The following is an 11,335-nucleotide window of genomic DNA, read 5'->3' as shown; positions in this document are numbered from 1 at the left end:
ATTCCCTAAGTACTACAATAAATACTCTTGTTTAACTTTGTTTGACTAGGCGTTTCTCAAATATGTTTGATCAGGGAACCCTTTTTGCTATGACATCTGTTCGATAAATTATGGACAGGCTGCAGTTAGTTTCCTAAATCCTTAGAGTTTCCTCCAAGATTTATTCATGGTGTATGTGGCATAGCATGGCTTTTTTGTTGTTCAGGATTCTCGTAACCAGATACCCCACCCCAAACCCCCACCTCCCACCCCACTTTAATTCTTAATTTGGAAATCTGGTATTTACAGAATGAAAAAGTAAATGCCTTAAGCAGAAATACATTTTACTTACATCTTATTTATTTGTCCTCTGTTATTCAATACAAAAATATGCATTTCAAAACACTGTAAGATATTTGATAAACTGAGCAATAGGAAAATTCCACCTAGCAAACTCAGGTGAGTCTGAAGGACCCAGTTACAGGGCAACAAGGTGAGCCTGGGGCTGTGGACACACATTCCACACAACTCAAAACAATAATAAAAAAACACATTTCAAAAAGCAAAATAAAACACCGAGCACCTTTTACAATGTTGTAATAAAACATTCATTAATTCCTCTGTGTGGAAATCTGGGAAAAGACAAAAGGAAAAACTATACATAAAAGGAGTTAAATAAGTGTTTAGAAAGTCAGTTTTCTCTGAGTTATGAAACAACTGATCAAAAATCCTTTGAGGCAACGAGTTCTCCATCTGCCAATGTCACTGTCGGCTACCGCAGCTTCTCAGCTGTCCCCTTTGAGTTTGTATGACAGACTGAAGCACGCGGTCTTATCTTATACTGACAGCAACACATCTTCCTTGTTTTGTACTATAATGCTTTTTCTGGTATACCATGAAATATATCACAAATACATTATATGTTATCAAAAATAGAGATTAAGAAAGCACATACTGCGAAACAGTTTTGAATCTTCTAAATTTTATTCATTCACTCACCTGCCAACTTGAAAAAGCTAGTAATTTGTAGAGGGCTTCCTCATCATTAATGCAAATTAGAAATTCAATAACTTAATTCAAACGCAATTATTTTTAAAAATTGCTCAGACACTAAAGTTTAGTTAGCATCAGACAAAATCTACTGGCACACCATGGGCAAAAGGCCAATTCTACAGTGATATGTAAAGGTCACTTTATGAAAAATCCAAATAAAAATTGCTCTCAAAATATTTTGTCCATTAGAATTTGTTTATGAATAAAAATTTAAATTTAATAAGAGGACTTTAGGCCTTTGGGCTAGTGTCTCACAACCGGAAAGAGAAGCAATTTTAATCCTGATTCTTATGATTTTGTCAGAAAGTTTAACTATTGATTTAAGTGATGCATGAAAAATGTTATGGGGTTAACAGATATTGAATCTACAATTAAAAACTAATCCTTTTAGTTTTTTTTTCCCATGGACAAGACATAAATACCACACATTTTCAACTTTTCTATCTCCAGAAATTCCATGAGAATCCAAAAAAGAAAAAACAAGAAAGGGAAGGTCAAAGCTGCATCTAGCTGGTTGACTATGAAAACCCTAGAACCAGCATCAAGAAGCTTGAGGTAATATTGCAGCCTGACAAAAGATGACAAACACCTGCCAACACTTTTTCTATTGAAGCTTTAGTCAATTTGAGTAACACATCCTGATAGCCTTCCTAGTGTTCCTGTTAGTGGTTAGAACTACTTGGAAAACGCGTGCTAAGAGTTGGTAAATATTTATGGTGTCACCTGCTGATTTCCTTCAAGTTCAGCCACAGCACTGATTTGGACATGATAAAAACTGCGCTCACAGGAGCACATTCCCCTGTGCGTACACAGGAAGCTGTACAGTGGGGACCAGATTATTACGGGTGCTCTGAAATGTCACTGAGAAAAGCTGCCAATTAAAGGGAAAAAATGAAAATGGAGAATGCTTTACTCCACTTTCCCACAGACGTAATCACTATTTCACGCTTGCAAAGTCTAATAGAGAGAACGGAAGCGCCTTTACTGCAGTTCAGAATTGCACATATAGTTTGCTTCATGGGAGCAGAACATGGCATACATCAATATCCATCTTCTTGTTGAATCTGGATACGCTTCTGGTTTAAAAGGAGACCAAGAACCAGGGACCATGTGCTGAGTGTTGGCTTCGGCACATCATATGAGGTGGCTTTTGGGTTTGCCACACAGTTTGAGTTCCTTTGTCGTGAGCAGCTGTGCCAGCCCATTGAGAAACACCAGAACGATGGTCATGGACATGACAATCACGTAGTGGCTGATGCTACAGAAGGAGAAAAAGACGTTACAGGCAGAGAGAACACATGTGAGGAAGCGCATTAAGACGCCTCTAAACGATGTTTCTAAATGTACATGCAAATACACAGAAATGGTATCAGTGATTTTGAAGTAGATATCTGTTAACATCAGTAAAATGTTAAGAAAACAAATTTGTTACAGAAATAGTGATGAACATAAGCAGTATTTTGAGGTACCTCCCACAACGGTAGCATGTTATCAAAATATCTCATTGGTATTAGCAGTGCCTGCGTCTTTGTTACCAACAGAAACTAAATTTCAAAACCTGGCTTTTACAAAAACAACGTCCCTCTTCTAATTCTTGGACCCTCTGAATAATATCCAGGGACTCCCCAAGATGTCCCCAGGTTAAATATTCTGACACCTTAGGAGCATGCCATCTTACGCTTTGACATAAGTTAGACTGTGACAAAACTACCAGCCACAAAGAAAGAAAAATGTTACCCAAACTCATATTCAGTGAAGTCAAAGTTTTAGGTAAGAAATCTAAACAAATTAAAAAAAAAAAAAACACCAAACACCTCTTTTTAAAAAAAATCTTGAGTCAAAACTACTGTCTCCCAGACCTTTGGAAAAAGGTAGAAGAATGGATACTATTGAGACAGGTTAGTTAGTATGACTGCTAGGTAGACAGGGGGGTCCCTAGTAGAATAAACAAAAAGCAGCCATGTCCTGAAACTCCAGGCCCTGGAATGTCTCCTTCACTCCAGGACAGGGACATGAGAATCACCCCTTGAGGTTAATAGATAATCTCAAATCCCTTCTGGCCAGACAAAGGAACAGATCTCCTGGATAGGAACGGGTTGGTTTGTTAATCCCCTCAGGATGAGCAAACAGGACAAACCTGATAGATGAATTCCATTAGAAGGCCCCAGCCCCCTTCCCCAAGCAGGCAAGGGAAGGTATAAAAGTAAGAGCTTTTGCCTCAGTCACTGGGCACCCCCATTCAGAACCGTTCCCCCTGGGGAGCTGCAACCTCTTCTCCTGCCTCTAATAAACTATCTTCCTTTACAACTCTTTGCCTCTCCCTGGTCCGTGTGTCCATTTTTCAGCTTCAAGAGACACGAGCCCGGCCCACACCCAGAAACTGCCGGCAGATCCAACATCATCTACATGATGGGGACTCACAGGAAAATATTCCTACTTCACTATTAAAATACTCAGTCGCAGTTCTCATTACCAGCAATAGTAAATGTTCAGTTTTTCTTTTTAAACATAGAAATTGTACTGTCTACCCAGACAATGGTTTTATGACAAATTCAGAAGAATGAGAAGAAATCTAGGGTACAGATGTGACAAATGGACAATAAAGCAGAGGCTTCACACAGTGGCACTAGTGCAGGCGGGCCCAAGCTGTACAGATTGGTACATTTACTTACAATGCCTACCAGCTGCATGGAACTATCTAACGGTAATAGAGTCATATGTTTTACATCCTTCACAAAGATGGGAGGAGGTTTCAGCAGGCCTATTACCAGGCCAGCTGGATGAAAGGAGGCCATATTTCATCCCCATCCTTGCCTTACCCCCCGAAAACAGGCGGAGTCACGGTGCTGGTTACACAAAGTTCACCCCAGGATGGCCCCCAGCACAGGCCCCATGTGACTTGTTTTCTGACATCTGCGAAGGTGATTATTGGGTGCATATAAAACAGGCCAATTTTCTAGAGGGACATGGGGACTAAGGGATAAAGGGAAAAGAGGTCGGCTGCTCTCCCTCCCAACTTCTCAATAACTCCAATTCAATAGCCCCCAACATGTCAATTGCTGGCTGTAGGGCAAACTAAGCAAAGCTTTGCATGATGCCAGGCAAGGCCCCTGGAGGCCAGGAAAGCGGGCTTCCTACTCGAGCAGATTTCATTTTTATTTTTCGGTACTGTCGCAACTTTAAGTCAGGAGCCTGCAAGTGCCAAGTTTGATAGTTTGATAAGACTGCCTTTGGAAAGGCACTGATTAGGACATTCTTCTTTAGAATCTTCCTGCATCAGAAATTAAAACTAGTTATGTTAGAAATCTGAGTCTGCTCGAGGGTAGGCTCCTGACCTAAAAAGAAAACAATAAAATCAGATCCTTAATTGCTAAACAAATATTAACTCTAAAGTAAGATTTTTGAACTTTTGTTTTCACTGTAAAAGTAATACACCAGGATATTGGATTAGTGACCTCTGCCCCAGACTGCCAGGTCCGTGGAGGCAGGGATGATGATCTCTATTTCTTTCCCCACTTCATCTCTAAGGTCCAATGCAAGACCTTTTGGGCCTTCAATGAATGTTTCTTAAATGAATTATTAAAGAGAGTAATTTTTAATTAAAAGAAATCAGAAAATCTTTCTGGCATATGAAATCTGGACTGAAATCAGACTCTCCTAAAATAGAAATCATAAAACATCATCAAAATTAAATGCTAAAAAAAAAAAATCCCCAAATGCTTAAAGAAACAAAAAATCTCTACCCAAATCAAGTAAACTAGCCCCATAAGATACAAAAACATAAAGATCAGTGTAATACTGGCATTGGAATCAACAGCATGGAAGGAAAGGGAAAACCGTACACACTAGACAAAGGGCTCAGCATGAAGAACGTACACTGCTGGCGGCTCACTATGCTCCCGACACGGATGGGATTTGGTTCTCATCAATGCCTCAATCCCGACTGCACATCTGCCAGTTCTTTGTCTCAGTCTCTGGGTCACACCACTTAAAGTCCTTTCTTCTCTTCTCAAGGTTCTGCCACGTTCCTCCCCGCTCAGGAGATGACTTTGCTTATTTTATTGAGGACATACTGATGGTGTTGAGAGAGAACTCCTCACCTCAAACCTACTAACACACCCATACCTGTGTCCATGTTCCTCCTGCATCTGATCATGTCTAAAACAAACTCCTCCAATTCTATTTTGGATCCCATTCCAATTTTCCTACTAAGGACTTTACTTTTTCAACTATTCCCTCCCTCTCTTATGCTGTCACTTTCCCCCTCTAAAGTATATCTTTCAGCACACAGGTGTGCAATTTCTCTCATCCTAAAAATAAATGAAAAACTCTCCCAAGAGCCCACAGCTCCCTCCAGCACTATTCTAATTTAAGGCATTTTAAATCTGATAGGTCCAAAACACAGCTCTTAACTTCCTACCCCTTCTTTCATCAAACCCACTCTTCCTAGAGCCTCCTCTGTCTCTGGAGATGGCTTTACCATTCACTTAGTTACTCAAGATAAAAAAAAACCCTATGAGTTAGTTACCCTTGATTATTTTCATCTCCCAGCACATCCAATCCATGAACAAATTCTATTCCCCTCTCTTTCAAAATATTTACAAATCCAGCCTCTTGTCACCATTTTGAATTGCTGCCTAGTCTGAGCTGCCATTATCTCTAGATTAGAATACTGCCTCCTAACTAGTCTTCCTATGCCCTCTTGGTCCTTACGCTATGTTCTCCACCAGTGGCCAAAGGGTTGTTTCAAAACGTACAGCATAGCAAATATTTCCATGCTCAAGAGTCTCATGCTTCATCTTGCACTTGGAATAAATTCCTACTTCCTTACAATGACCTTCAAGTCCATAAGCAACATCAACCATCTGTCTTTCTGAACTCTCTCCCTACCATGGTTATGCGCACACCATTCTAGTCACAATACCCTTCATGTTTTCAAGAGTACCTAGTGACATAGGGACATGGTTATTACAGAAAACCAGATTTTTAAAAAACCAACAACAGACCAAAACCTTGTGCTGTATGTTGGCCGATAAATTAAGGATAAAAGGATACATACACATAAACATGTTGAACAGAGGTTCTCTCTGAGACACTGAATTACAGGTGACTTCTTATTTTTTCTATATGCTTTCAGTATTTTCTCTAATAAGCTTGTGATACATTTCTATTTATGTGATGTTTACAAGTTATGGTTGGTTTAGCCATAGAACTCTTAAGCTGTGTTCATAATTGGCACACAAAGAGTCAACTCTATTCCGTTTCTGTTTCTCACAGGATATTTCAAAATCTGTTCCAGTTCCTGAGATCAAAATCCTCAATCCAACAAGCTGGATGTAACAGCCATGACTTCTTCCTATCATAAGAAGGTTTACTCCCCAACTCGGGGGCTAAAGTTTGGCATCAGAGGTGAGATGAGTAAGTGAGAGAGTAAAGCCATGAGGACTATAAAAGACTACACTGTGGAAAGTAAACAAAATTTTTATGTTATATCTATACAATGGAGCACTATGCTGCAATAGAAATAAATGCCAAAAAACATTATGCTAAGTGGAAGAAGCCAGATGCGAGACTACATATTGTATGATTGCATTTATTGAAATGACCAGAACAGGTAAATCTATTGCACAGAAAGCAGATTAGCGGTTATGTGGGGCTGGGGATAAGAATGGGGACAGGCTGTAATCAGGCCCGGGGGAGCGTTTTGGGTGATGGAAATGTCCAAAAACTAGATTGTGGTCATGGCTGCACAACTCCAGAAGTTTGCTGAAGTGATTTTAAAAAAATCACTTAAGTCATTTAAAACCTTAAAATGGATGAGTTTTATGATCTATAAATGATACCTCAATAAAGCTGTAAAAAAAAAATTACTTCTAGCAGAGTTTTGTCTTATTAAATTTTACTATCACTTTTACGCCTTTTATCACTTTTAATATTTTAAATAATTTAAAAATATTAACTATGACTTGATCTCTTAACAAAGTCAGTTTTGTAAAACCAGCAGGTGACTCCTCCTGAAGTTTAGTGAAAATGTACTTATGAAAGACCCAGATCACTTATCTCCATACCATGGCATGACATGACTTACCCTTGGCTCATTTAAGCTAACAGTATCGACAGGAACCGCTCTGAGGCTTGTCACCTTCATGCAACTGAGCCAGGAGGCATTCCAGCTTGTGATGTTTTCCATCAATCAAGCTGGTGTCATCTCAACATAGCAGAGTTAAATAAAGGACCATCAAACTTCAACGTGAAACGAGTTCAGCTGTCCCCACTCCCCTCCACCACTAGTTTGACATCATTTAAGTCAGCAGTTTTCAAGGTGTACATGTGTGAGGTAGAGAGATGAGCTCTGTGTGGAGGGGCATACAGAATCACCAGGCAGGCCCTTTTAACCTGCACAATGGGTGATAAAAGGTTGACTGTACTTCTCCTCAGTCAGGGGAATGGGCAACAGAAGCAGGTCACATCTGTCAGATGCATTGGGCTAGAAAAAGGTTGAGAATCATTGATTTTACTAAAGCTTAGTATTCATTGTAAGAGTAAAGATAGTTTATGGTACTTATTAATTACATTTAGGAGGATATTGAAATATTGAGCATAATGCTAAGTTTTCATTATATCTAAAGAGAAAAGATATTTTATCTGTCATTCGTATTTTAATAAAGTCTAACAATAGTGCATGTAGGAAACAATTAAAGGTCGAAACGAACACTGCTGTCAAATCAAACTACAGTTCGAATTGATGAAGCTGACTCTATTCACCTCACATCAAGTATATTTAGAACATAAATGGAAATGTGTTTATAGTTATGAAAATTACCTTAAAGGAATTTTTTCTCTAGTTTGAAAAATGCACTTCTCTCAGCATGCCATACAAAAGGCAACACTCAGTAAAGTTTATGACCTGCTGTGAATGAAGATACAGTGTAAAAGATCAAAAGAAGAAAATACTGAATTATAGCTCTGTCAACCCAACGCAGTTTTATGGCCTGGGCAGGATATATTTCACATGGCCGTTAAAAGCACACCTGATGCCACAGGTTTCTCCAGAGAACCACTGAACTGACACCTGCAGTTTCAGTTGATTATAGTACCTGGAGATGTTCCTTTAAGAGTCTCAATTTAATTCTCTGAAATCGGCTCTGAAAGATGCATTTTAAACACACTGGACCATACCCATAAACCGATATACTGTCTCATGCCCTAGTAATGTAATCATTGTTTTTAAAGAAACTATTATTTATTAATCTGCAACACAACAAGAAATATCTCAGCTTTTCAAATATACATTCATGTAGGAATAATTAGAAAACCAAAACTTAAAAGCATCATTCTCATAAATAAAAAGCAGCAATACAATAATGAAGTTTTAATATGTGAACCCTATTACAGGGTGCTTTAGTTTTGATCTTAAAGCATATTCCGCCCCGCCCCCCACCCCCAAATTATCCAAACCTTTTCCTGGCAATCAGTTAGGTGCTTCTGAAGAGGCACGAACCACTCCTAACCCTTCGACCTGTGCCACGTGGCTCAGTGTGGCAGGCCATGCCATTACTGCCGTATAGGATACAAAGAGAAGACTGTAGAATTCTAACACCAGTAAGAGCAGCGGCGGCAGCAGAAGCCGCGCCTTGCAGCATCAGTCAGGGCAATTCCCTTCAGAACGCCTAACTGCACTAACGCAGATCCATTTTGTTTCTCCACCCCAACCCCTTCCACTCCCTACCCTCCCTTCTGCAATCATCTTCCTTTCTTAAGTGGGCATCTTTGGGACCACACAGTAAGAGACAGGGAAGACAGACAGAGCAGGGCAAGGAGGTATTTTGGCAAGAATGACCAGGAGAGTATGTGGGGAATTACACAGGCTACTTCAATGCCCTTTGCCTGATGAACAGAAGTAGCTCTGCCATCCCCTATTATACTTGCCTTTGAGACGTCTCTCACAGTCAGCACCCCATTTAACCTATGAGAGTTAGACCCTGAAGATGAAGCCCTGAGACTGAGATAAACTGAGGTTTAACATAACTTATTAACTGGCTATGCCTTTATCATCTTCCCATCCACTTTGGATTTTTAATGCTCTATAGATGAGGGTGCAATGAATACCCCAGGACAACAGGCATACCCAGGACTGTTCCAGGTAGAGCTGAACGTACGGTCTCCTTATAGGGAGGGCAGCTCCCACTGCAAAAAATACTACCACAAACTGTTTCCGCAGCATAGTTTTTACCCTGTGCAGCATTATCGATTATATCATCCTTTACTATGTATCATACATCAATACTAGTACTGACCGTCGAGTTCACACCTTTCTAATGGCCAGTACTGCAGGGGGCCCCACCGCACTTGCCTGTGAGTGCTGACGCTCCCGCTGCTTCCTTGGTTTGAACAGTGCTTACTGTTCGCTTTATGCCTCTGCAGTCTCTCTTTTTGCTATTATTTTCTGCTCTGATGAATGCTTTATTCCCATGCCAATTGTAAAGGAATGCAAGGAATAAGGATGAAGGTACCACACAAGTGCCAAGAAGAACATCACACTCGATGTTAAATGCAAGTTTTGCAGAGGTTTTCTCTTTTGAAAATGATCGAGCAAGCACAGGTTAATAAAAATAAAAACTGCTCAAATGGACTACATCACAATTAAAAACTCCTGTGCATCAAAGGACATGATTAACAGAGTGTAAAGGCAACCTACAGAATGGGAGAAAATATTTGCAAACAATATATCTGATAAGGAGTTAATATGCAGAATATATAAAGAACTCCTACAACTCAACAATAAAAAAAATACAAATAACACCCTTTAAAAATTGACATTGGTGCAGCCGGATGGCTCAGTTGGTTGGAGCACGAGCTCTGAACAACAGGGTTGCCGGTTTGATTCCCACATGGGCCAGTGAGCTGCACCCTCCACAACCAGATTGAAGACAACGAGCTGCCGCTGAGCTACCAGAGGGGCAGCGAGATGGCTCAGTTGGTTAGAGGGTAAGTTCTCAGCAACAAGGTTCCTGGTTCAATTCCCCCATGAGATGGTGAGCTGTGTGTTTCAACTAAGATTGAAAACAGCGACTGGACATGGAGCTGAGCTGCGCCCTCCACAACTAGACTAAAGGACAACGGAGCTGATGTGCCCTGGAGAAACACACTGTTCCCCAATAGTCCCCAATAAAATATAGTTTTTTAAAAAAGGACAAAGGACTTGAATATAGACATTTTCCCAAAGAAAATACACAACTGGCCAACAAGTGTATGAAAAATGCTCAATATCATTAATAATTAAGGAAATACAAAGCAAAACCACAATGAGAAACAACTCACACCCATCAGGATGGCTACCAACAAACCAAAACAAAAACAGAAAACAAGGTTTGGTGAGGCTGTGGAGAAAATGGCACTCTTGTGTACTGTTGGTAGGAATGTAAAATGGAGCACCTTCTATGGAAAACATTATGGAGGCCCCTAAGAAAATTAAAAATAGATCCGCCCAGCAACCCCACTTCTGGGAATTTATGTGAAAGAACCGAAAGCAGGGGCTTGAACAGGTAACGCACACGCATGTTCACAGCAGCCAAAAGGTGGAAGAAACCTAAGTGTCCACTGATGGATGAAGGGATAAACAGAATGTCATATATACATATGATAGAATGTTATTCAGGCTCCAAAAAGAAGGAAATTCTGACACATGCTACAACATGGATGAGCCTTGAGGACAACATGCTAAGTGAAAGTAGACAGTCCCAAAAGGACAAATACTGTGTGGGTCGGCTTAGATAAGGTACCTACAATAGCCTCATTCATAGAGACAGAAAGTGGAATGGTGGTTGCCAGAGGCTGAGGGTGGGGAAATGGGGAATTCTTGTTTAATGGGTACAGAGCTTCAGTTTTGCAAGATAAAATTCTAAACACTGGTTATACAACAATGTGAATATACTTACTACTGAATATTTAAAATGGTTAAGATGGCAAATTTTGTGAGATATATATATATATATATATATATATATATATATATATTACCATAAGTTTTCAAAACGAAAGAAAAATCTATCAAGAAAAAAGAGAGCGAAAGTGGGCAGCCTGGAGTTGGTGCCAAGTCCTAGGAGCTGCAGAGCCTGGCAGCACCAGTGCAGCCTGGAGAGTGAGACTGCAGAAAGCAGAAAAACACTACGCCTGGGGCACAGGTGACTTCAGGAGAATCAGAGGTTGAAGGCTGGCTGCTAAGGTTACTATGCCAGGAACACATGGGACAATGACCCTGACGGTGCTAATTCAGTCAAGTGTCTCCATTTCCGGATAGACA

At 40.1% G+C, this 11,335-nt stretch overlaps 1 protein-coding gene across 1 annotated transcript in view; it reads right to left on the bottom strand.

Annotated features, from left to right (window-relative positions):
- Positions 1-308: 308 nt before the first annotated feature.
- The window catches only part of PIGN (phosphatidylinositol glycan anchor biosynthesis class N), a 94,700-nt gene continuing 83,673 nt past the window's right edge, over positions 309-11,335 (bottom strand). Inside the window, exon 30 of the mRNA XM_081078065.1 lies at positions 309-2,290. Coding sequence (XP_080934191.1) covers positions 2,167-2,290 — 124 coding nt within the window. The 3' untranslated portion in view covers positions 309-2,166. The remainder of the gene's footprint in view (positions 2,291-11,335) is intronic.

Source organism: Rhinolophus hipposideros (assembly GCF_964194185.1).
Source record: "Rhinolophus hipposideros genome assembly, chromosome: 17".
Lineage (NCBI taxonomy): Eukaryota > Metazoa > Chordata > Mammalia > Chiroptera > Rhinolophidae > Rhinolophus > Rhinolophus hipposideros.
Note: the sequence above shows the minus strand (reverse complement) of the source record. Positions and strands in the feature narration are given on the sequence as shown.